Source organism: Chamaea fasciata, unplaced genomic scaffold, assembly GCF_029207755.1.
Source record: "Chamaea fasciata isolate MVZ Bird 193981 ecotype frontalis unplaced genomic scaffold, bChaFas1.0.hap1 SCAF_1, whole genome shotgun sequence".
NCBI classification, from domain to species: Eukaryota; Metazoa; Chordata; class Aves; order Passeriformes; family Sylviidae; genus Chamaea; species Chamaea fasciata.
In genome coordinates, this window is record NW_027094086.1 from 48,037,804 (window position 1) to 48,064,591 (window position 26,788).

A 26,788-nucleotide genomic window follows, 5' to 3' on the forward strand; every position below is an offset into this window, starting at 1 on the left:
CCACATTCAAAAATTACTCCTCAGATGTGGCTCAGGAAGCTGCTTCTTACCTTCTCCATGCTGCAAGTTGCAATTTCCAGCTGAGATCTAACAGTCAACTGTTTGAGCCCTTCAAATCAACAGAATGGAGCAGCTTGCTTTATCTCAGCAGTTCCCAAATGTTTCAGACAACAGCCTCCTCCCCTTTTTCTGGAATGGTCTGGACCCCTGTGTACCACTCACACATATTTCCACTCTCTGTCCCAGACCCAAATCTCTGTAAGCCAACTGAACCAGCCTTCCCTCCAGATGTAGCTATCTGCAGTCCTTTTCCTGTTCCCCTCTTCCCCTGAAAAAAACCCAAACCAAATAACTCACATGCAGCATGCAAGCAAAGTGGACAAGTGCCAGCCCAATTTTTTTTTCCTGCATCCCTGCAAAAAGAAAAACAGCAAAACAAAACCAAATATTCAAATTCTGCCTCCCCCTATTTCGAACACGACCCCCTGCTTTTTCAGCCAATTGCCCCGTAAAGCTCTTTAACTCCAGGCAGGCAGGGCATTCTCCAATCCCTGTTATCCCACGTGCCATCTGTACAGGAATTTCAGAGGGGAACGGCCTCTTTCACCTACAGCTCCTTCCAGTGACTCACACCTGCCAGGAAGAAGACTTTTAGCCCTGCATTCTGCTTCTCCCCGGGTCGCTTCAGCTCAGTGCATCATCACCCTGAGGGGAAAAAAGGAAACATTTGTTCCCTGAGTCATCGAGTTGCTGTAACAACACATGGGCACATTTCAACCTGTCCACTTACTGGGGTTCTCATTCCAGCATGCCAGCTGGTCAAAAAAAGCCTTGGAATGCTCAAGGTAATGAATAAGAAAGAGGAAGGTATAAAAAAGTCCAAGAGACTCACCCTGGGGACTTGCCACTGACCTCCAGCATACATGCTGGGTCCCCCTCTACGTAACTCCTGCTGCAGCCAATCTGCTGTGGAATAAATATCTCAGCTGCTTTTTGAGTTTGGGTTGTTGTTTAATTTTCATTCCAACAGAAGGAAAGGAAAAATCTGCCAACCGTACAGTGGTTCTTCATTGGCAAACATCTCTTATTCTGAAGGATCCAATTTTCCTGTCTCATTCCTTCTACTGGAGATGCAAAAATCAGCTTCTCCCTTCCTCCTAGGATAGAGGGGACTTTTTGAATCTGCTAAAGGGAGGAAAATCGGAGCCCTGTGCTATCTCAGCTGCTCCTCCAGTTCCGTAAGCGTTCTGTATACGCAGTGATTAGAAAGCCCCTGGTTTCAATGAGGTTCCCGGGTGGCCTTACCTCACCTGTCTGAGGCGCGAGCGGTGCTTGCCAGGTTAATTACTGGTGAAAGGTTAAGCAGCTCCTGCCTTTTGGTTGTCTGTCACCACTTCCTTGGTCAGATGAGATGTCTGATAAACAGCAGGGCAGGCTGGGAGCGCGTTTGCATGTCAAAGGGGGCTGTAAAATCTGCGTGCTGGCAGGACCGCTGGGATCCTGCGATCAAGAGCTCAATCCCGTAACTATGTAGCCCGCCCTAAGGCTGCGATTTCACAAGCAGCTGTCAGTGTTACCAGCACTCTTACGCCAAAAGGGGAAAACTTGCGCTTCCTCCTTCCCTGTCTTTTCTAATCCTGATTCCAGTCGTACAGTCCTCAGCCTTTCTTACTCTGGTAGAATATGATTCACTTTTTCCACTTGGGTTTTTTATTTTACTGCTAGCTCAAGAGGTTAAATTTGCTTGCCTGTGAGGGTCCTTCAGGTACTAGATGGAGGCTGGCACAGTAAGGAGCTGGAGAACGCTGCTGGGAGTGGGCAAAGGAAGTGGAGAAAATAATAGGAGTAGCTTGCCCTCTCTGGTGACAGTCATCTCCCAAAGCTGTAGCCCAACAAGACATTCTCTGCAATTAGTGGACTGATCTATTATCAGCTGAATCATTCCGTGAAAAAAGGCATAACCTCGAAGCAAGCAATTTTTCACTTAGCTGCAGACAAGAGGCACTCCAGCCGTATTACTGCTGGTAAATAAACATGGCTAAATTAACAAAAAATCATTTGGGGGTTAAATTTGTCCCACTCGTACGTCCTACTCACCTATGTGAATGCAGTTTCTCCTCCCTCCCCAGGTTCCCCAGTTCAACAACAATTCATACCCAAACACTCCAGTTTGAACTCGCTAGCAAGTTCACACTGACATCAGTGCTTCAGAATGCTGCCATCTTCTGTGGAAAACTGGAAAATTACTGATATTCTTCTATCCCGTGAACTAAGTTCTCCCAAATTTTGGAATTTAATGCTTTATAAGACTGCCTGCTACCTTACTCTTTCCCTGCTGTTCAGCAAATTACTATTTCATGGAAGGATATAAGAAAATTTAGGTTTACTTGCTTCATGTTCCTAAGAGAGAGACATGGGAAAACATAATCTTAAATTTATAAAGATAAAGATAACTTGAAGAAATGCTTTTATCATCCTTCAGGAAATTTACATGCAGCCTAGTGATTAAAATATCCTTCATCTGGAAAATATTTTGTCGGTTACTGAAGGAGAGCAGACCACATGTTGCTACGTTCATTGTAAAGTCACAGCAGATTATCATGCATTAAAGAGGAGCTGCTACAGGGAGTTATAAATAACATCTCCTCCTATCAGCTTTTAAAAAAAAACTACAGCTGCTGAAAATTCCCATTTGTCCAGTACAAACTGTGCTTCAATGAAATGTGTCCAGAAAGAGGACTTATCAAGCAAGGCAGTTCCTTGTTCCAGTTAACAAAGAGACAGAAAACTTTACAGGCAAAACAAGAGTATCTCCAGGTGAATTTGATATTTATACAAACAAATTTATGCTAATCAGAAACTTGACAGCAATTTCCTACCATTAATCCCATAAATGTGTTAACAATAGAAATCACTAAAATATTTTGAAGATTATAAAACAGACCTAGAAAGTTATTATAAAAACAAAAATAACCCCTTTTAAAATAGCTCAAGCATTAACAAATTAATATTTACAGAACCAAATACTAAAATACTTTTGTGGTCTCCTTTAGAAGAGTGAACTGTAACCAGAAATTATAAAAAATCTTGATACACTTACATTCATTTCAGGTAGGACCTACTTCAGGTTACACCTAGGAAAGTAATATGGATGGAGCACACTAGATCTGCATGAGGTACCTCTGCACCAGTACTCTAGTTAGGATCAACAGCTCACTTTTGAAGGGAATCCTCTGATCGCTCCCACTAACCATCCAGGGTCTTGGAGTGTGCATAATGGGTTCCTTTCAAAAAAAACCAAACTCACAGTTACACCCCCGGAGCACACTCAATATATTCAAACTCCAGCTGTCGCTGTATCCATAGTGACAAAAGCTAGTCTGGACTGCCACATCAGTGGTGTGGATGTCAGATTTTCAGCTTTTTCTTCAGAACTTCTCTTACTTGCCAAAGTAGACAACAGGCTCAGACACAAAAATATCCTGAGGCAAAGAAGCCATGACAAGCTTAGCTGATGTATAAACACTTTACAAGTGTAGCAAGGACTGAAATATCCCAGACCATGGCAAAAATCACAAATAGGTGGTTATGCTATAGAGTGAGTTGTGAAGCACTGTGCAGAACACACAGAACAAAAGAGCTAGCTGGCACCTTCAGAGTAACTACTGAACTTAGGAAAGCAAAGCAAGTTGGACAAATGGACTCAAAAAAGGTAGCTCACTGAGTGAACCTCGTGCTCTGGAGAGAGGAGTGGACACAGCACAGGACCAAGACACACCCAGGAACCCTCTTTAATCTCCCGGCCACAGACAAGCATCCATCTTGCTTTACACCTAAGGGACGTACGGTGACACCGTGACACACCTGCACCAAGGGGGCTGGCAGCTGTGTGCACACCTGCACAGCTGAGCAGCAGCTGAGGAACGTATTTCAGAGGTGTCTGCAAACATAATTGTGAGAAGGAGCCCGCAAACACGAAGAAAATGCTGCTGCAAGCACATCTGCTGTAATAACACCAGGAACTTGGTGGGACTCAGAATGACAGAAACACAGAATCGGTCAGGTTGGAAAGGACACAGAGGGTCATCTGGTCCAATGATCCTGCCCAAGCAAGGTCATTCTAGAGCACATGGCATGGAATTGTGCCCAGATAGTTCTTGGATATCTCCAGTGAGGGAGACTGCACAACCTCTCTGAGCAACCTGTTCCAGTCCACAGTCACCCACACTTCCTCATGTTTATTTGGAGTTCCTGTGCACCAGTTTCTGCCCATCGCCTCTTGCCCTACTGCTCAGAACCACCGACGAGAGCCTGGCTCCATCCTCTTGACACCCTCCTTTTGGATATTTACACACACTGATGAGGTCCCCTCTCAGGTGACTCTTCGGTCGACTCTTGTCATTTTACTACGGCCGCCAGCCGTGAGGTGTCAGCCACTGACACAGCGTGGGCTGCCACCGCAGTCATTTTGTCCCCACTGGCTCCACGGAATGCGGTGCTCCTTTTCCCCCTTGTTTTTGGCAAACGATGAGGCTCGGACAACCCACCCGGGCGCCCGGCGGTGCAAACGCGCTGAAGTCACGGTGACCTCGCCGGCAGAACGGGAGCTTAAAGACCGTCTGGTTCCAACCCCCCTGCTATGGGCAGGGACACCTCCTACTAGACCAGGTTACTCAGAGCTCCGTCCAGCCTGGCCTTGAGCACTTCCAGGGATGAGACATCTACAGGCTCTCTGGGCAACCTGTTCCAACAACTCATCCCCTCCCAGTAAAGAATTTCTTCCTAATACCTAACCTAAACCTACCCTCTCTCAGTTTGAAGCCGTTCCCCCTTGTCCTGTCAATACACGCTCTTGTAAACACCCTCCAGTCCTTAGATGCGTGTTTTAATTAGTACCGTCTCTGGATTCCTTACTTAACATTCCCATATGGCAGACGCCCTCACACAGGCGGCTGCGCATGCGCGAACCACGCCGCTTCCCGCCCTCCCGGTTCCGACTCCCGCCGGAAGATGTCCCGTCCCCGCCGGGGGAGGCTGGGCCGGCGGCGGGCGGGGCGCGGCGGGCGGGACGGGGCGGTGCCGCGGCGGTGCCCGGCTGTGGGCGGGCTCGACTCTCGGGCTCGCCGCCTCTGCCAGCGCCGGTACGTCGCTGACACCCTCGCGAGGTAAGCGGCCGCCGGCAGACCGAGGGGGGGCACTGAAGAAGTTGCTCTCCCCCACACTCCCCTCACCCCACCCGTGTGCCGGCGGGGTCCCGTCATCCCCGGCTGCCCCGTGCCCGCTGCCCCCCGCGTCCCCGCCCGGGGCCGAGAGCCCGGCGGCGGCTCCTCCCCGGGCCTGCCCGCCGCTGTCGCGGGGGGAGCGGGCCGGCCGTGCCCTGTCGCCCGCGGGAGCCGCGGCGGGCGCCCGGCCTCATCCCGGCACGCCCGCCCTGCCCCCGGCGGCTCTGGCCGCGGGAGCTCCCGGCCGGGAGCGGGGTCCTCCCGCCAGGCCCTGCCCCGGGAGGGCTGTCACCGCGGGGCGCTGGGGTGGCTGACACCGGGCCACGATTGGAGGCCTTCCCTTCCCTTCCCTTCCCTTCCCTTCCCTTCCCTTCCCTTCCCTTCCCTTCCCTTCCCTTCCCTTCCCTTCCCTTCCCTTCCCTTCCCTTCCCTTCCCTTCCCTTCCCTTCCCTTCCCTTCCCTTCCCTTCCATTTCTCTTGAGTTGTGCCGGAGGGGCTGCCCGAAGCTGCCGTGGCCCTCAGTCGGGATGGCTGAGGTTCGAGACCCCCGCGCCGTGCCCGTCTGGTGCGCAACCAGCCTCAGCCCGTGCTCTGAGGGCTGGAAGCTGTGGGGCTCGCGTTTCTCGTTTTTGTTCGTTTGTTGGTTTGGGGTTTTTGGGTTTGAGGTTTTTGTTTGGTCTGTTTTGTTTTCGGGTTTTTTCTCCCCTGTACTTCTTGCACCAAGCCTTAGCTCGTCTTCTAGTTTGTTCTTGCAATTCTGTGTCTTCCCTGCTTTCCATAATCCGGCTTTTACTAGAGGGTGACTTCTTCAGGGCAGAGACTGCCAGTTCTGGAATGTCTGGAAAAGACTTTGCTCTGTTGTACAAAGTATTAGTAGGAAAGAAATTACTGTTCAAGAACTCTGTGGGAGGAGAGTGTATTTTTTAGTTGCCTGAGAAGGAGTGCCAGCGAGGGGAGTTTTGTACTTTCTGTTTGGTACTTGAAAGTCTTCCCCGAGTGTGCCATGTCACATCTGGAAAAAACCAGAGAAGGTCCAGGTGTATACACTGTGTGTCATGGTATTCTCAAATTCTGAGGGTCTCTAACAGACCAAAGACCAATTCAGCAACCAGGGCTGTTATTTTCAGAATGGGTGACCTTACTGCATCTCTGACGAGTTTTCTTTAACTGGTGGAAAGCCCCAGGCTTGTGGGGTGTCATGGAGCTTATGAGCTATTAGAATGAAGGGACGCAAATTCTGTTACCTGTTCCTTAGGGAGAGACATGAAAATAGCACCACAAAAAGCGCTTTTAGAGATTTCTTCTCTGGGTAGAATTAAAAAAATACACCTCAAATGTGGGTTGTTTATCATGTATCATCTTTAAAGGAGAAGGTCAGAAGACATCACTGGTGTCTGGAATCCTGAGGTTTTAATTGGCTTTTTAACAAAATTACCAGTTTTGCACGGTTAGAAATGCTTTCGTAAGTGGATAAATGAAAATGAGGTTAAGGACAATATAAAGTCTGAAGAAAAGAAAAAGTACAGTTGTTTACTTTTTTCTTTTGCATAATCATTAATTATTAAAAGGAGCTGAACATAAGGATCTTTCAAATTGTTAGGGAAAGACATTCATTTGTCAATACTGGAAGTCATACTTTGGTTGTAATGAACCAGTGACTTGTTCCTGTTTGACCTTAAAAATGTGCCATATTTAACATCAGATCAGTTAAGGTTTGAAAAGCAGTATAGTTTTGTAGAAATCTATATGTAATCTGTAAGGCTGTCAGTTACAAAAATTAATAGGTAATTCTTGATTGAAAAAGGTGATGTGGGAGTTCTGACCACTGAGTCTTCCAGTAAACTTAATTTTAATAAAGTTATTAGCGAAACTTTATTGATTGTTATTATCTTTGCCATAATACAATAACAGCAGCAGCACACTGTTTTCTGGAAAAAGGTGGTAGGCTGAGAAACTTCCTTTTGAATTGTACTGTTACTTGCCACCTTTTGAAAGGTAAAAGGGTAGTGCTTGAGACAGCAGAGTGCCAAAAATCATTGGATATGGAAATAAAAAATAAAATCTGTCTGTTGTTTTTTGGTTGGTTGTTGGTTTGGTTTTTTGGGTTTTTTTTTTAGTTTCTTATCAGTGAAACTCCTAAGCATTATTTGAGGGGATGGAAGAGGGTGGGAGTTCAGAGTGTTGAGTAGGAAGTTATGAAGTGTTCACTGCATGAACATTTTCTGTTCTTCATAGGTGGCATGAAACATCCTGTTTGTAAGCATATGCATAAGGAATGCTCTTGTCACACCTTGATAAGTTACTTTGGCCTGAACATCGATTGCCTCTTGTAAAAACCTGTAAGTAAAATGAGTGCTATTTGATTTGAGATTGCTTTAATGATCTTCTGTCTGATCACAGCATGATCTGGCTGTAAAAGGAAAAGTGAATATATAATAAAAGTGAAAAGTGACGATGTTTGACAAAGAGCCTAAAAGCTGAATGGCTTGGTTTTTTACAGAAATGGCAGCTCAGAAGAGGAAGTCTGCATTAGTAGAACCTTCTGCTAAACGTCCAAAGCTGGACAAGAGCAGCAAACCGTCTTTGGCAAAGAAGGAAAAGGAGGTGTCGGATACAAGGCATGGCTCAAATAAATCAAAGCCCGGTCAGTGTGCAGTGCAGGAGAAAACTTTACTCAAAACCTCTGCTAAGCCAAACAGGTCAGTGACAAACAAAAAACCCATATTTTTATGTTATCTTGATAGACTACATTAGTGCAGAAACTATCTAAGCAGAGGGTATCTGAGTTAAAGACTATTTAGCTAAATAGTTAAATAATTCTAGAAGGGAGACCAGATTTAAACCATCCTGTATGCTGTCTGCTGCATGTTTTTCCTCTGGAACCATTTAAGTGCCTTGAAATCCAGAAAGACCACCTTCAAAAAGGTTTCTGAAGCAAAAATAAATTTAATATTATCTCTCTATATATATAGCTCATACTTCGTTGGAAAGTCACAAACATCAGTAATTAAAAACTGCTAGAGATGTCACAAAGCATTCATCTGGGGTTCATAGTTCAGTCTTGCCCTGCATAAAAAAACATTGAAAACAGCACTTACGAGTAACTAGGTGGAAGTGAACACCTTTTTGGAATAATTCTAGAGCAAATTCTTCCAAAAATATTGAGAGAATAAGATCTTGTGTTCTAAAAAAGAAAAGAAAGAGGCAGAGGGGGAATGAAAAGAATCTTACGACAGATTCTACTTTCTGGATGCTGAAAAAAATATTATTTGAATCTTTCAGTGATAACACCAACGAACCTGAAGTAGGAACACGCATGACTACAAGATCCTCAGCTCTCAACTCAAATAATAAAACAACATCTGGCAAAACAGTCCAACAGCAACAGCCTAAATCTGCAAAAAATAAGGAAGTATGCCAGAAAAAATCTGTGCAAGAAGTTTCTAAGTCAAAATGTTTAATTGTGCCAAACGAGCCAGTAACGAGGAGATCACAGAGACTGCAGCAGTTAACACACGTGCATGTTCCAGCAAGATCCCTGCGCAGCAGAGAAGTTAAAGAAGAAAAAGTTCTGGAAGTTAAGCACAGTAGCCAGGCAAAAAAACACATTCACAGTGTTGCAGCAAAACCACTGAAATCTGCTGGAGGGAAAACAGGACAGAAAAACATGAAGATAAAGCCAAGCAACACAAACAAGGATAAAGAAATACACGTGGAAGTGACCAGCTCTCTGAAAGAGAAAAAGTGTAAAGCAGACAGCAAAAAGGATAATTCCACTAGCTTTCAACACAATCTTCAAGGGTCCTCATCATGTCCTGGTGGCAGTCTTGGGGAAGTCAAGAAAGACCAGACAGGCCCTGTATCTCCTAGTTCTAGCAACACGCAGAAAGTGGAAACCAATTCTGTTAAGCCAAATTGTGCAGCATCTAAGGAAAAGCAACAAACGCATCAGAGCATAAAACCCAGTACAAAACCAAAAAACACTTCACAGCCATCTGTAAGTGAGACAAATGTGGCTGATCCACCAGAGAACGATGCAAAATCCAAAAGGGTGAGCATCCTTGAACTTTGTGAAGAAATTGCAGGTGAGATTGAGTCAGATACCGTAGAAGTGAAAAAAGACTCGCCTAGTGCAGAGGACAGCAAAGCAGAAGAAAAGCATGATGACACACAGTTACAGCAGAGTGAAATGCTTACTCAGAAAGAGCCCAGTCAAAGTACTCAGTGCAAACGGTTTTTCCCTAGCAAAAAAGCAATGCCTGTCAAATGCACTCTGAATGGTAGAAATAACTCCTCAAACAAAAACTCTAAATGGACCAAAATTAAATTGCTGAAAGCTAGTAATGTGAAGCAAAGTAACTCAAATTCTCCAAATGTCCCCAAGCTTCCCTTTTTAAAAGATTTCCCTGAAGTTTCAGAGGCGAGTCAAATGACTGCAGAAGCGGAGCTTTCAAAGGCGCAAGGCAAGCTGTCAACGAGACTCTCTGAGAATGAAAGTAGAACTTGTGCACAGGAGAAATCAAATCCTTCAGCTGAAAGAGCTGAAGCTAAAGAAGTGGCATTAGAAACAAAGCAACCCACAAGGAAAGGTGCAGAAAATGGTTTGTTGCCTAACTTGACAAAACGTTTATGTGAGCCAAGACTAGATGAGGTAAGTTATTTTAATTATGGTGTATAGTGGGTGGGTGTTCCAAACCTGTTCTGTTTTCTGAGAATCCCATGCTCAAAGTTGTTTTAACAATGAGTTTCTTTTACAGTAACTTAAAATTTTCAAACGTGTTAGAGATTTACTGCTCTGTTGTCATAGATGGGTGATGTAAGCTGAAGAATTAATCGATTCCACCCTCCTAGATTCTGTTGGTAACTAAATGTTGATCAATAAAATTTTGTGCTGGAGCCAAAGGTTGTACAGATTCATATGGACTCTTCCTCATGGCTTCAGCTTCTGTAGCTGTTTTGTTTTGCAAAGGTGTATTAGAACACATTTTCCTCTCACTTCCTTATCTGAACGAATTTCTACTAAAATTTAGGATTTTAAGGACAACTGTGTTCTATAGGAAATATTTTACAAGCTTATATATAAAATGAAAAGGACTTTTTTCAAAATTAATACCACAAACTTGAATATGGAGTAGCTAATCAGTTGCATTTTGTCTGCTTAAATTAGCATAAAACTGATGCTGTATTCAAAATGTTAATACTTAGTTCAGTTAGTGGTTTTGTTAATAGGTCAAAGACATTGAATGAGTTGGATGTTTTTTAATTTAATGTTTTCTGTTTTGCTTAGAACTTTAGATTACATTTGGCATCAAGTCCAGAAAGTTCTCCAATAAAGTGTGTTACAGCTCCTAGACCACCAAAACAATTAAAAAAAGAACCCAAAGAAAGTGAACCTCAAGGTAACTGTTTACTGATTTTTCCACTTGTTTTGATGAGTTCTGTGGGAAGGACAAGTCTCCCTTTAAGAGGAGTGTTTCACAGAGTAGGAGGCAGCTGGTACAGAACTCAACTTAGGGAGTTGGAACTGGCTGCCAGGGGGTTTTATATTCCTTTGTGGCACACCCAGGGCCACTTGAGTAGCACTGAAATGTACTTTTTTCTCTGGACTGTGGAGAGAGAAAGAGGGGAAACTCAACCAAATTCTTTCATTTTCCATGTAATAAAGCAGTAAAACTTCCATATTTCAGTTGGCTTCTTCTCTTGGCTTGATTTTTGTTAATTCCCTGCTCTGTTTCCTTTGAATAAGTATCTGCATTTCTTTCTTCTAAATTTTTCTACTTTATCTTAACCAAATTATTGAGTAATCACTCTCCTGTTTTTATTACCTAGTCTTCATTTATCAGCATGTGAATGCCGTTTGTCAAAGCTTATGGTGAATGTGATGTGAATATTTTGACTGAAGTACATTAGAATAAGACATACTGTCAGTGGATCCCTAACTAGTCTCTTCATTTTTTTTTTCCTGCTCTGAGTGGTGAGGGGTTTGTTTTAATATATCTTTTAATCTGAACCTTAGTTTGAGTGCACAGTTTTAATATTTAGCTTTACTAAATAGCTGGAGTTCTTTTTCCTGCCATTGTAGGATACTTTTGAAGGGTAACTACTCTTAATTTCTGTTACAGAATTTAAAAAACTATTTTCTTTCTTTTTCTGTTTTTGATTGTTTCTTTTCCTTAAGTGTTGTAGAACATGCCTCAGATAAGGGCATACTGTACATTTATGATTCTAATAAAATACAGACAGCTACTTACATGTTTGTCAGCATGAACATATTTAAACTCCTATGTAGTTTACTGCTGGCCTTGCTTAGCTTCTGGCAAACTGTTCTGCAGAACTGCTGTCAAAATGTTGGAGAAAAATGCCTCTTTTTTAAAGTATACTTGGAGAAACATGCAAATACTGCCTCAAACTTGAATACTTTTTTATTGTCCATGAACAGATTGCAAAATTGTTCTGAGTGTGTTTTTTTGAAAATCACTGTTTGTGTGACTCAAATTTCCTTTGCAACTGAAAACTTTATAATGAAGTTACAATCTTTGATTAATTGTAGATTTGGCTCCCACACAGTTGATGCAAACTTCACTTACAAGTCAAACTTCTGAATCTGAGAACAGGTATAGTATTTCATACATTATGAAATTACAGTAAGTTTGCATAGATAGAGTTATGAAGGAATTTATTATAAACCAGTTGTCTCCCTGCTTTAGTTTCCAATAAGTGACTTTCCCTTTGTAAAAACAGACTTTCATTTTATCTCATTGTTAAGGGAGATATTTGCTTTGCTAAGAAAATGATTAAGATATTTGTAGCTGCACATTTATTTCAAAAAGTATTATTTAACAGAGTTGGAAAAACATTTATACTGGTCTCTTCCTCAAATCAGATGAGAACCAGAGAGTAGGGGAAGGATTTGCCAGATGATTTTCAGATACTGAATTATTTCACTTTTATCTGGAGGGGTTTTTTTAACTCCCTGTACTCTGGGAGTCTTGTACATGTGAATTTTTTTTTCAGGTGGGGAGGAGGGGATTTAATTTGGAATTTTGTGATCGCTGTGAAATGAAGGTGTCAGCAGTGATATAAAAAAGAAAAAGTTCTTAGTACTAAGTTTGTCTTCAGTTCAAGTTTGCGTTTTAGAGTTGATCACATTGACTGTTACAGTTTTTTAGCAGTTCTGACATAGGCTCTGGTTTTAGCCAATTACAAGCTAAAGACAAAAATTTCTTTGTACCTGATACCTTGAGCAGCAGCAATGGCCAGTGTGTTGTTACTGTTTTCTATATTCATAATGGGGACAAGAAGAAATGTTTCGGGTAATTTTCAGTACATCTCTCTGAGGCCAGATTAACAATTCTGACTAACCAACCCGTTTGTACTTGTTGAAAATCTCTACTACTGTGGGACTTCACAGAAGATGGTTGGTAAGGTAGATGCGAACTAGTTAAATGAGTGGTTTAAAATGTATTGATAAGCATTGCAATGACTTGGATTTTTCATATTTTTATCCTCAACTGCCAAACAGGTTTGTGGTATCGACTTAAATTTATTACTTTTATTACTTGAACAAGCTCATACTGCTTGACTATTATCTGGATATATATTTTAATTCTGAGATCTTTCTTTCTTTCCCTGCTTTCTATATGATACTCAAGATTTAAGCCATCATTCTTTCTGTGGTACTCCTGCCATAACACAGATTAATCTGTCTTCTCTGTGCATATCTACAGTGTAGTTCTCTTTAGGGCTTTGGTAGGATAAGGTTGCAGCAGGAAAAGGCAAACCTCAAAGTAGCTACATAAGGCAAATCTTAGAGCACATGAAGGGAATAAAAAAAATTACCCCTGATTTAGCACAGAAATTCTGTTTTAAAAATTTCTGGCAAGAGTTAATTTTTTTTAAAAGGTCACTGGATTAACCTGCTGCCTGTGCTACAGGAGGTGCCACAATTAAGTTTGCTCAGAAACACAAAAGTCTGTGGATGCCCAGTTGAAGTACGTGTGGTTTTGTGTGTGTTTTGCTTTGGCAATCTCCACGAGTTTTAGCCAAACCTGGAATAAGTATCATGGGGTTTTTTTTGTTTTTTTTTTTTCCCTGAATATAGGAGCAAGTTCATAGAATGATTTTGGTGATTGGATTATTGTATTTTCCAGCATTTCTTTCAGCTGTGACAAGGGAAGGTTTAAAACTGTGTAAGATTCCAGTGATACTGATGAATTTATTCTTTGGGTCTTCTCTTCACTGCCACCTGTTAGAAGAGACTTAAGTTTTAATTGTAGGGGTTTGACATCTGACTTAGATTTGTGAGAATATATTTCCATGGTCTGCTTTAGCAGTTTGATGTATGAGACCTAAACCTTACTTTGGAAATACATAGCATTAGGCAAATCATGCTCTGAAAGTGCCTCTTTTAAATGCTGGTGTTAATGGGTGAGCGACTAACCTACCCACTTGATAAAATTTTTTTTTCTGTAAACCAAAAAAATCTTGTAATTAGGCTACTTACAAACTCTGTTTTTTTGATTAATACTTTCATTTCCTTCTTTTTCCGTTTGACTTGCACATTAAAAGAAACAGGACTGTGTTTTATGTAATTAATTTGGATTTGCATCTTAGTAAAGTTTGTCCTCATCACCACGTTTTGAGTATCCAGCATGGTGTGTATAAGCAGTTCTATTTTTAACATGAAATATATTTGTATTTCAAGGGCTCCATTGTCAAATCCTTCATTAGCATCAAAATGCAGTAACTTGCCGTCATCTGAGGAGCATATTCAGAAGCTAAAAGAAGCAGGAAAAGATGGTGATAAGCAGCTGATCACAGTAAGTAATACCCTTTTAGTGAGGCTTAGAGCTTCTTGAAGAAATTATCTCTGACTTTGCAGTGCTGTGTTTCAATGAACTTGTCTAAAAATCATTACTTATACATACTACTTATCACCATTGTAAGTGACTTGTAAAAGTAGAACCTGTACTGGATTGCCATTCCGTGTTGATGGGAAAATGTCAGCAAGTCTTAATGTTCAGTGTTTCTTGTTAAAATAAATTTCTGCAATTTTTCAATAGAATGGCTATTCATTGGAAATGGGGAGAGTGAATATGCCCTTATTTATGTGTAAATTCTCAGTTTCTTAAAATTTCAGAATTATAGAGGAAGGTGCATCTGGTAGTTTGTGTGCAGAATTAATATCAACAGATTTGTTCCTGTGTCATTACATTACACGAAGTGTCCATTGCTCTGAGACCAACTTAAGGATTCCCCAGTGCATGCACTTATTTTTACCATATATTTAAGCAGCACTACCAGTTGGGTTATTTATTCTTTTCTTTTTGGCTATTGGCTACAAAATGCAGGTAATGAGAAAATGCAGAATGAGAAGGCAGTGACAGAGTTGTTTTGTTTTATTCTCTTGTAGAATCACACAGTTTGATTGTGAGGCAGTTGGAGTTTTTGGTTGTGTTTTGTTTTGTGTTTTCAATAACACAGATGTCAGATAATCCTTGGGAAATGAAAGGCTAGAGAGGGAGAGGAACCCAGGCCATTAGGAAGAAAGGAGTTTTCATAAGGAATTATACCTCTAACATATATAATTGGAGATGTTACTAAGTTTTTATTTTTTCATGTAATACGTGGAAAATATTAACTGAAATAGATCCAAATGAATTCTGAACACACTGTTATATCCATACTGAAATATTTTAAAATCAGAGCTTCTGAAAACTAAAGTGATAAATATATCCTCCAGTTGTCTAGGCACATGAATGCCCAGCCACAGGATAACTGAACTGTATATAACATTTGAGAAGTATTTCAGTTACTGCCTCTTGGAAATCCATTTTACCAACAGAATTAAAATGAATGATTAAATATCTTAACTACGTTAAAAGGACTATAAGAATATCCCTTTTGGTTTCTGTGAAACTAACTTAATTTTTACTCATACAGTAATGGAACTTGGCTGAAAAGTTGCTAGCATCTTTGAAAAGAAGAAAAACAGAACTTCCTGCTTGGCTACTGAAGAGGGCTTGTGTAGCTCTTTGCAGTGTTTATTATAGAAAGATTTTTTTGTGAGTTACTGCTTATGCTGGTAGCATCTTTGTATTCAGCTAGAATTAGGAGAGTAATCTTTTCTTCAGATATACAACAAAAAAAGTTATTTACCAAGCAAAATTTTAAAGAAAGGTTCATTGATGAACCACAAATGGGGAAGACGAAGAAGAATGGGAGAGACTTAGTTTGTAGTTTTCTGTGGGTATTTCTGGAAAATGCAAGTGGGTATTTAATTTCTAAATGTGAAAGTAACAGTTTCACAATATCTTACATGTTTCAGCACTTCATACAAATCTAATTCATTTCAATTTCACTGATTTCAGAGTAGGTTTTTTATTGTGTGGAAACGGCATTTTAATAGTGCCTGCATTTTGGTTTACCAAGACAACGTTAGGTAAGGCATTGGTCTGTTATTCTTTTACCTTAGGGAAAACTGCTCTTTTGTCAAAACATGTAGTGGAACCCAAATATTAGTTAAACCACTTTGTAAAATACTGTCCTTGACCTTGGTTGCAGTGGAGATGAGACATAGTTATGTTTAGAATAGTTTGTGCCAGCTTCTAGAAGTGAAAAGTGGCTAAATTAACTTCTAAATTACTAGGCTTTCCTCCTACAAATACTCAAAAGATTTGGGATTAAATGCATATAATAAAAAAAGGTACTTTTTGTAATTAATAGTCTTGCTTGCAAAACCATGGTGGGTTTTTAAAATGTGGATTCTGAATGGTTGGGCTTATTTTTCTATTATTAGTAGTAATTATTTCCAAAGGTGTTTATGCAGTTCCATAATGATCCTGTGAGAACCGAGAAATTAGTAATACGGTTTAAAAACTGCTGAGGTTGAAATTTCTCCTACATGGAGAGCAGCCTAACTACACAAGGTCAAATCAGTTAAATTAGCATTTAGAGTGTCTAAAAATTATAGTTAATAGCTAGAAATCATTTTTATTTCAAGTTTCTGGCACGTTGTATTAAGAGAAGCAGTTACTTTACTCTTTACCTTGAGCAAAGTTGGGAAGTCAGGCTTTTATTCTTAGCAAGAGACATTTAATTAGTGCTTTGTTGCACTTTTTAAAACATCCTAAATGCCTGAAAGATGCCATTTTGGGCTCTCCAGTGTGAGAGCTGTTTCTTTTGGAGATGTGTCAAGCCAGTCCATCTTAATGTATGTACAGAATCCTTTTTTCTTTTTGTAACCGAGGCAGAAAAACTAATTCTTTATTTGGCTAGTCACATAATGTAAAGTCTTTATTTGCTACTGAATTCTCCTAGGTTTTTTTTATGTAAGTTTGACGTTTGTCCTTTTAAGGTTTTTTTTTGTGGTATCTGAGGCTCACTGTCTGCAATGTTACAGTATTGTCTGTGTATTCTAATCTTTTTGGTCCCTGAGCTCTATTTAGAGAGGTGTTATAGTAAAATGTAACAAAACTGCACTTTGTTTTTCATAATATGTTTTGGGTTTTTTATATTTAATCCTTCAAGATGTATGTTAGCTTCCTTCTTCTCCCATATGATTACTATAATGAATAGATTGGTTTTCTTTTTTTATTAAGTAATATAATCTTTAACAAGCTTTAAGGCTATTTGGCCAACAGAAGTAAAGTAACACAAATTCTGTTTGTAGAAGAAATACTCGGTTGTTGCAGTTGCACCGTTCTTTTTCCTGGTACACATCATCTAGTTATCTGGGCAGCTTTCAAACATAAAATTATCTTCATTTTGTACAAGTACATCTAAGTCAAAGGATGGGTTGTTTCTGTTCATATTTGCTTACTGTCACACATCTTAAAAAGCAAGTCTCTTCAGAGTGTAGAACTTCAGCTGAGAACAGGAAAGCATCTAATGCTCCAAGACACTTCATAAAGCAAACAGTGCCAGAAATCAGTGAACATGTTTGAAGTGACATGCAAAGACTTAATTTCTTTCCCCTAAAAAAAGAGATCATACTCTCTTCAGTCTGAATGTCAGATCGAGGCGAAAAATTCATTGCATTCCAAATATGTGACTTGGTGTTTAGTGGAATAGTCTGTTCTGAATATTTGTGAACTGCACCCTCTTACCCTTCATGTAAATGTTCAGTTGGTGGGTTGTCAGGCTGCATGAAGCTCCATAGGAAGCTTTGTAGAGTAGCGCACTGAAATTATTCTTTACTTTGCAACTACTTGAATGTGATTTGCAGACATGAGAACTTGAATATGAAATCATCTGTTCCTTTAAATTCTGAAATGGAAAGAAGTACAAATGCACAAAGCATGTGTTCTCAGTTTTCATCAGATGAGACATGCTGTACAAATAAGACAAGGAAAGTCAATTGTTTTCATCTTGTAAAAATTCTGCTTGCCTGCCAGACCTAGGACAAAATTTTGACCATAAAAATAAGAATTGATAAAAGCATTATTGCTACAAAGAAATCTCCTAAATAATCACATGTGAAGCACAGGGATACTTACTCCATTTCAAGGTTTGTTCCTTTGAGTTTGACTCGTATTTTGAAAGTACGTCATCAGTTTTAGGAAAGAACATGTCAAATGAATGAACAGTGAAAACAAATCACTGGAGTGATAAAAGGATGGTTTTGAGTTGCAGGGACTTTTTTGCCTTTCTAGAGCTCTGAGTTAATACCTGGACACCAGCAAAGGTGTAGTCGATTGCTATAAGTATCAGCAAGTGCATGGATCAGGATTAGTTGATGGAAGGTGGTTTTGATTCTCAGGTTTAACCCGAGTTGTGCTCTGTGTGTGTGTGATGTGCATGTTAATCCGGTTTACACATTTGGATATCATGCTTGAATTTTTCCTTACATGTATTTTGGTTACAATTGAACGTAGTTTCCTGCTTGACTAAAATAGGTTATCTATGAAATAAATATTTTTCTTTAAGGTGAAAACACAGCCCTTAGTGGAAATAATAAGTGTAAGAGAAATTTCTTACAAGAAGAATTTCTGAAGAAATTTGCATAGCAATCATTTAAAGTTGCTGATTTTTTCCTTAAACTTGTATAGTCTGGTTAGGCAATTTCTCTGAAGATGTAGAGAATGACTTTTAGGCGATCTTTCATTGTTCACATTAGTTAAGTACTGCCTCTCTCCTGTCCAGTAAGCCCAACGAAAATGAGACAGTGACTACGTTGTAAGCCTTAAGGGTGTTTGGTAGTTGAGAGCAGTTATTTTTCCTTCCACACAAATATTGCCCTTTGGGACAGTTCTTTTCTTCCAGGGATGGTATCCTTTATTAGTATCCTCACTTCTTCCCATTTATTCTCTGCAACAACCCTGCTTTGTCTTGCAAATTCAGGTGGGCTGTACTTGGTGTCCTTTGTCCTCAAGGGAGGTGAGAATGTTTTGTAACATCAGCTGGGAGCTGCTACGGGAGTTGAGGCACCAAGGCCACTCACACTGTGCTGTTGGTGAACCCTGGCAGGCAGCTAAGCACCATGCAGCTACTCTCTCATTGCCCCCAAGTAGGATGGGGAAGAACAGTTCCACAGGTAAAGCAAAAGCTGTGCGTGCAGACAAAGCAAAATGAGGAATTCTTTCACTGCTGTTCGTCAGCTTGCAGATGTTTAGCCTTCTCTGGGAAAAAAGGACTTCATCATGTTTAACAATTGGGAAGACAAATGCCATTCACTCTAAACATCCTCCCCTTCCTCCCTCTTTTCCCAGCTCATATGGCATGGGATGCCCCTCTGGTCAGGTGGGATCAGCTGGTCCTGGCTCTGTCACCTTCCAGCTTCTTGGCACCCCCATCCTCCTCACTGGCACAGCAGTGTGAGAACCAGAAAAGGCCTTGAATGCTGTGTAAACACTGTGCAGCAATAGCTAAAACATCCCTGTGTTATCAGCCCTGTTTTGGTCACAGATCTAATACACAGCACCAGAGCAGCTGCTGGGAAGGAAATCAAGCTTTTTCAAGCCAAAACCTGTGCTCATCAGAGCACTTTCTGTAATATTCAGGCTTAATGCTTTTATATGGGTGCAGAATGGATTACCTGCCCATAGTAAATATTGTGCAAATTTATTTTCTTTGTGTTGCTTTTCATATTGCTTTAGCCAATGACCAGTGAAGATATCATTTCATGATGGATAATGACCCTCCATTTTCATTTTTCAAATATGTTAAGTAAAATTAGATACATCACAGCTTTGCAAGTTTCAAGATGATTTATATCCTTTTGTTAAAATAGCTTTTCAGGAACATGGGCACAGGTGATGGGTTGTTTTTTTTTTTTTTTGGGAGGGGGGGTTTGTTTTCCCTTGGTTGGTTGGGGTTTTTTTGTTCAAAATGAAGACTGGATTTTATTCTGAGCTGGGACATGTCTTCTGATCCTCCTGGTCGGCAAGGGGATCTATCCATCAGTTTCAGTCTTGAATGCATCTTTCCCTGAAATAGCATTCTTGGACCTTTTAATTTTCTGTGGAGAGCCCCCAAATCTTCGTATTGTTTCTTCCTGCACTTCTGGTATTTCCTTTCCAGCCTGCCTGTTTCTCTGGCTGGGCTTTATTCTTTGTTCTGTGAAAAGGCTAGAGGAAAAGAGGAAAAAACAATCTTCCTCTAACTAATACTAGGTAATCAAGAAGGAGGTGACCTAATCTGTTACTGAAGAGAGAGAAAAGAATGGAAGAAAAAAAAAAAAAAAGCTCCTTTTCATCTCCTACAGAGGCACCAAATGCCTTTTCTGCTTGCAGGGTTCCTTATTGCACATATGGAGGATCAACAGACATGCACCTTTTCAAGGAAGATATTGGTAAGACTTTTCTTTCTGTCTAACACAGAACTAAGAAACCTTTCTGAAGTTAAGGCAGTGTTGTCTCAATATTCTCAGTGTTCAATTACAGTTAACCTTGAAACAGTGGATATCCTCCTTTACTTTAGGATTGCCAGAGATGCTGGAATGCTTAATTGCCATCTACACATGCAGGATTAGCTTAGGAAATAAAAGTATTTTTTCTCTTTGTTGTTATTGTTTAGAAAATCAAGTTGTAAACCGAGCAACAACATTTTTTTCTGCCTGAAACCCCACATTTTCCCGAATATTGTTGCTCTGAAAAACACTCAGTTCTGAGAGTAAAACCTCTTGCATCTTTTTCTAGTTGTGACAAGTCAGCACTTTATTTTTCAGTATCTGATGCTTGCTGAGAAGATTCCACCCCTCCACTTTCAAATTCCAGTTATGTTTACTCATATGTAGTAGTTTGAAGGCAAAACAAATGAGAGGCTCCAAGTCAGAGATACAATTTAATAGAAAAAAAGGAAAGAAAGTAAACTAGAATAGATGCAATAATACAAAAGACCACTGACAGAGTCAGAATACAACCTGAGCGGAGTGATGGAAGCAGTCCAGATGAGGTGGTCTTCCTGAAGTAGTGATCCTGTAGAAAGGTCTGGTAGCTCAGGTCCTCTGGGAATCCAGTGGGTAAACGCCCCTCTGGTGTTCAGAGTCTCAGCTTATATCCAGGCTGGAATGCTTGGTTCTTCCCTCTGGGCGGAGCATCTCACAATGGGATGGTGAGTCGTGATAAGGCCTGATGGGCCCATTAACAGGAGGTAGTCCAGGAGGGGGTTATCTGTGAGCTGTGTAGCAAAGGTGCTGATGGGCCCATTAACAGAAGATAAGCCAGAGTGGAGGAGGCAGGGAGCACTGCCTCACCTGGTTTCAACAGTTCATGAAGATGGTGATAGAATATACTTCAACCCAGGACATCATACATAGTACAGAAGGTGCTCCATAGGTTTTTGGGGTTTTGTTTTTTTTCAGTTGTTTCCTATTTGATTTTTGGTAGGTCGTCATTGATCTCTACCATTAGGAAGGTCTGGCAAGCTTTAATGGAGTATTATGGTTTGGGAGCACTTTTTTCTTCTGGATGCATGCCCTTTCCACTTTTGCCTATGCAATGACATCACTTTAAAAACAGTCCCTGTAGATGTTTTTTTGAAGTAGAAACATGCATTCGTCATAATTCCTGATTTTATTTTGCATGTCTTTTTTTTTTGTTGTTGCAGTCTGTGTTGGATTTTAAAGCTCCTGCATTTAATTTTTGCCCTGAAGCATTATATCCTGTGCTGTGGCTTTCAAACAGTACTTTAGTTATACAAAAATCTTCTTCCTCGTCTTCTGGAGACTGTAAAGCATTTCCTAAAGGCTATATCCACATTTATCAGGGCTTCAGAGTTCAAAAGATTGCTTTAGATACTAAAATGTGCTTTTTTCAATTATTGTGAAACAGGGTTTTCATATTAACCTCTGTGGGTAGCCCATTGATGCAACCGAATTTGTGTAGAATAGTAGTATCAGTGAAATCCTTAAAAAACAAAATCCAAACAAAAAAATCTCTTCCCCCCCCCCCCCCGACTCAAAGCCACTGATACCGGCAACATCTGAGAAAGTCTGACTGTAAAATACAATATTTGTAAAATACAGCATTTGTATTTACAAGGCAAGATGAGGTGAGCTAGGGAGCCTGATAGCTTTGAGGATATCCTTGCTTTGGGTTTTCTGATGACTTCCTGCATAACTAGGGTTTTTTGGCTTGAGATTTTTAATAGTAGACTTGCAGGTTAGTTTAATACCTTTATCTTCTTGATGATTTGAACAGAAATTGTGTCATGAGATTTAATGCAGTACCGATACTTAAGACTTGCTTTATGTAGCTGATTTTCTAATTTAAGGGGTGGGGGAGGAGTTTTGACATGTATTTCGAGCATCAAAGTACGGTTCCTTTTCACTTCCCCTAATCTAGGTATAGGGACTATGTTGTCCATCTTCAAGATAGGATTATCAAGTCTCTTTCAGTTGGTTCATCTTCAGATAGTCAGCTGCACTGCCTTTTTTATCTTTCATGTATTAACCCTTGAAATGCAGTGTCTTTTGGTGGCTAGAATGGGTACTTTGTTCTGCTGCTTTAAAGGAAATCTGCAAGTGAAATAAGATGTGTTTGGTTCGATTTTTGGACTTCTAGAAAGCTCATCTTATTCTGACTTTACAAATCCAACTTCAGGGTTCATCTTTCCCTCTTCATTCAGAAACACGGTGTACTCCTGTTTCTCCTTCTGTTGGGATCTGTACATTGATGTATAGTTAAAGCAATGACTTCCCAGATTCAGATTCTTTCTTTTGGCTGACTTCCATAGATGTGCTCTTAAGAAGATCTTCAACTCTGTATTTGTTTAGCCTGCTGTGCCTTTAGTCTCTTCTTGGAAAGAAACTGATACCTACACTTCAGGTGGCACTAGTGTCTCTTTGAAATAAGTTGCTGTTGTGTGGAGAATTGAACTGTTGTTTAACTCCTAGACATGTCTTTGAAGATGGAAGGAATAGGAAATGTTTCATAAACACTTCTTCTGTGTTGCAAAATGCTTTCTTCTGTAAAATAGGCTCTTTTTACTGTGAATATTTTCAACTCTTAGGAAACAGTATTACGTTCACGTGATCTGTTTCCTTGCAAATTGTGCACGCAGATCAATTTAATGTTAACAAACAGCCTCAAATATTTTTTTGCTTATGTGGTATACTGGTTTAGAGTATAGAGTTCCTCTGTTGCTTGTGATACATTTTAAAATAAATTAAAAGTGACATTTATTGCTGCTTACACAAGCTCAATTTCCAAATGCAGTTAAAGAGGAAAAAAAAAGTAGTTGAGCTTTAAGCTGTAACTTAAACATGCCTTTTGGCTAGAGATTTTATTCAAACTGGTATTCTTTTGCTCTTTGCAAGAGGCAGCCCCAGCACCTGATACTTTGCTCTTCATTAGGCACTGACTCCAAAATCTGAGCGTGTTCTCAGATTAATAACACTTTCAGTGAATAAACATAAAGCAACAGGTACTGAACAGTGCCCTGAGTTTGGTAATGGTTGCCTATAGAGTAGCAGGAGAGCCCAGAAAGTCATGAGTGGTATGATTTTCCATTTGCAGTAGAGCTGCTATATAGTGTCTCAAAACCTACTCTGAAATATTTGCTTTTCATTGAGAACAAAAAAAGGTAGTGATCAGCTGTTGCAGACATATTGCTGATCTTAGTGATTATTTCCGTAACTTTCATTTTTTTATGATGCCCTCCCAGACTTTCAGGAAAATGGCTCACCTGTGGCCTACCTCAGAGCAGCTCACAACCAAAGATAGGCAGCAGCAGCAGCAGTGTAGGGAAAACCAAGTAGTGTGGGGCTGGATATGGGAATTCCCTTTGTGGAAGATATTTATATTTTGCAGATGGAGAAATAAAGGAAGAATTCTCTGTTCTTTGTATGTCATAGAATAAAAGTAATTTGTTCAAAAGTAATGGGGGGGTGGAACTAGTATTTTTTAGGTAGAGTTTGCCTTGTGTTTGATGCCTGTGCCTTTTAAGGGTATATGGGTTTTTGAAAGATGAAATTCTAAATTCTGTGTTTGTTGTTTCTCCTGTTTCACCCCATTGTAGCTTTTGTGTTGAGTTTCCAGAAGACATGCTATTAGGAGGGATATCTGATTCAATTAAAATTCTGTTTAACTGTATTTCCTGTGCAAGGAATTGATAAAGTCCTGTTTTGTGGGTTATTTGTTGGTTTGGTTTTGTTGTTTTTCTTTTTTTATAGGATGGAGGACAGAAGAGATTTGGTGCTATTTCCTGTAATATTTGTGGAATGCTTTACACTGTGTCAAATCCAGAGGATGAAACCCAACATCTGTTATTCCACAACCAGTTCATAAGTGCTGTTAGATATGTGGTAAGAAAACCTTCTGTTTTGAAAGACATAAACAGTATCTTTTGTTTGCTTTGTACTAGTTACAATTCGTATTACATTAAGTTGTGTTTTAATAAATTATTATCACAGTAGGCCATAAATCATCCACTTTGGGAAATAGATGTTTTTAAGAGCCATGGTAGACAGGTTGTATGTTATGTGTAAAAATAGTATGATAATGATGTTTCATTGCCATATTATTATTTCAGCTACAATTACCTGATCTTGGGGAGGTATGAGGGTAGTGATAGGAAAACAAAGGAATTGTCACCGTTCTGAAAGTACTAAGTACAGGTTTCTCTACAACTGGTGTTTGCAGCAGCAGTTGACTTAATAGTCAGATGAAGGGCTGACTGTCCTGTTTTTGTAAGTGTGTGATCTTAGATGACTTATGAATTACTTTTCCATTATTTATGTGTAATTTGAGGAGAGACTGCCTAGGAATTCAACTGATACAGCTTCGTAGCATATTGAAGCTATACTGAATTTATAGTGAGAATGTGATCTCTAAAATACATACTATTTGCAAATTTCTTTATTTGTGCTGTCTCTGAGTATGTCAGATTTGAAAAATTCCATATAATTTCAAGTATATTGTAAAATCAGCTACTTCACACTAGCTGATATTACAAGACATAGGGAAATGCCTGTTCACATGTCTGAAATTCAGAGCAGAATCCACAAAGTCTATTTTCTTTATCATACGTGTTACCTTCAGTACTCTACACTCGAGTAGATAAGACCTCCAGGATAACTGAACTGAGGCCACCTAGTCACGTAGGCACCAAATGGCTTTTGGGCTACTCTTAAATGTCAACCACACTTCTGTCCCACTGTTTGCAAATACAAAGATAGGACTTTATACCTAAAGTGCTTGAAAATCTCTGGTGAATAGTTCTGGCGTTTACTCTGTCCTTGGTTAGTTTTTGCCAAGTCTGGACTTCTTGAAAGATCTCTTCTGATACATGTTAGTTACACCTTAGGGTGGGACTGGGCACAAAGTGTACTGATGGAACTCTGCATTATAATGGCAGCATAAAACACATTTCCCCATTTTATTCCTGTTTGTCCTCCCTCTCCCCACCCAAGTACTTTCAGATCTTGAATGTTACCAAAGATACAAACATAATTCACAGAAGGTAATGTTTAGTTCTTTTGGACAGCAGCTCTTTGGCACGTGAGTTCAGTAGCTACTTAAAGCTGCTGTGTTCGTGTAGGTAAGAAGCTGTACAAAAGTTTTTAATGTTTTGGAAGTTGAAAGAACTGAAATCTTGCACTTGTGTGTATGTCTAGGGTAGCAACATGAAAGTGAATGAGCAGACTGCCTTAAACCAGTCATAAATAATTTCATACAGAGTTAGGTATGCTTTTTTTTTTTTAAGCTTTCTCTATTGTTTTCTCAGTTGCTAGTCATCTTAAAACTTCGAACAATATGTAATCAAGCAAATTATTTGTATTAGTTCAGTGAGTCAGTTCTCTCTCTGTAGTCTTTTGAGGCTTTAGTTGTGTTTTGTGACATTCTAGATGACTGTAGAGCCTTGGAGCCATCATTTAGATGGTTATTCTGGAATGGAAACTGTAGAGTAAGAGGCGAAAGAAGAACTTTTATGAGTCTTCAAATTCCCCTCTGGTTTTTTATTTTCCCCTCTAAACAATCTTAACACTTTTTTCTGCATGGATGAGTAACTTTTGCCATTCTAAGTAGATGAGTTTTTACCACTAGTCATTTGATCTGGAGTCAGTGGTTCTCGGTTGATAGTATTGTGACAGAAACATTCTCGCCTCCTCTTAGAAAATAATTTCAATTTAAGATAAGCCTTCTTGGCAGTGAATTAGTACACCAAGTGACTACTTGTTAATTCTTAGTCATCCAGAAATACTGGAATGATTGCTAATTATCCTGGTTTTGCTAGGAGGTTTTTAGTGGGGATTGTTGGGAGGATGGCTCATAGGTTTCTGGATATTTGTACGTAGTTACTGCATTGAAATTTTCACTGTCTTCCTTGCCCTGACAGTGTTAAGTGGACAGTAGCATCAGAGGATTAAAAAAAAAAAAAAAAAGTGCTAGGGAAAGTCCTGGTAGTTCCTTGGTTGGACCTCCTGGTCCAGGAACATGTGGTCTCAGTGACCTTGACATGTTACTTTTTTAGCTCTCCAGACACTCTTTATATGTAGTTAATACGTTTGGCATTAGTTGTGATTCAGAGGCCATTCTAAAGAATCTTATAAGCATTTGTCATTCTCTTGTCATTCACATTCTCCATGCCATATGATGAGGTCCCAATCTGACTTGAGAAAACTTTTCTCAGTTTTTTTTCTCCCTTTTAGGCATCTCTTGTTATGGGCTTAGTAGTTCTAGGAATGATTTGTTTCACAGACTCAAAAAAAGTAGGTCTATATATGTTGTCATGATAGAGCTCCTTGCTGTGAACTCTGAAAGTGGACATTATTGTTAGTGTCTTGCCCACCTGCCCAGAGGTGCTCTGTGGGCTTTTTAAAAAGTTTTGAGCAGCCAGAAGGTAGTTTGCACATAAATAATAAATTACTTCTTATCTTCAACAAAATAAAATTTTGTTGGGTGGGTTATTTTAAGGGGCTGTCTTACTTCTTGTAGCAAAAAATTCTGTTTGCATCTCTAGAAATATCATGATGCCTCCAAAAGAAGGACAGGCTAACAAGGAGTTGGTATTGGATACTTGCTTTGTCATGGGTGTCTAAGAGAGATGTTAAGGAAATTGTAGGCCTTACGTGTAGAGAGGAATTTTGGCAAGTGTAATGACAGTTTCTAGATTTTGAGAACAGA

At 39.9% G+C, this 26,788-nt stretch overlaps 1 protein-coding gene across 2 annotated transcripts in view; it reads left to right on the forward strand.

Moving 5' to 3' along the window:
• The first annotated feature begins 5,082 nt into the window (after positions 1-5,082).
• ESCO1 (establishment of sister chromatid cohesion N-acetyltransferase 1) overlaps positions 5,083-26,788 on the forward strand; it is a 33,407-nt gene continuing 11,701 nt past the window's right edge. For both annotated transcript variants that reach the window (XM_066182603.1, XM_066182612.1), the window contains exons 1-8: positions 5,083-5,165; positions 7,458-7,561; positions 7,723-7,921; positions 8,505-9,873; positions 10,510-10,621; positions 11,773-11,836; positions 13,927-14,041; positions 23,836-23,967. In XM_066182603.1, the coding sequence (XP_066038700.1) occupies positions 7,725-7,921; positions 8,505-9,873; positions 10,510-10,621; positions 11,773-11,836; positions 13,927-14,041; positions 23,836-23,967 (1,989 nt within the window). In that variant the 5' untranslated portion in view covers positions 5,083-5,165; positions 7,458-7,561; positions 7,723-7,724. The remainder of the gene's footprint in view (positions 5,166-7,457; positions 7,562-7,722; positions 7,922-8,504; positions 9,874-10,509; positions 10,622-11,772; positions 11,837-13,926; positions 14,042-23,835; positions 23,968-26,788) is intronic.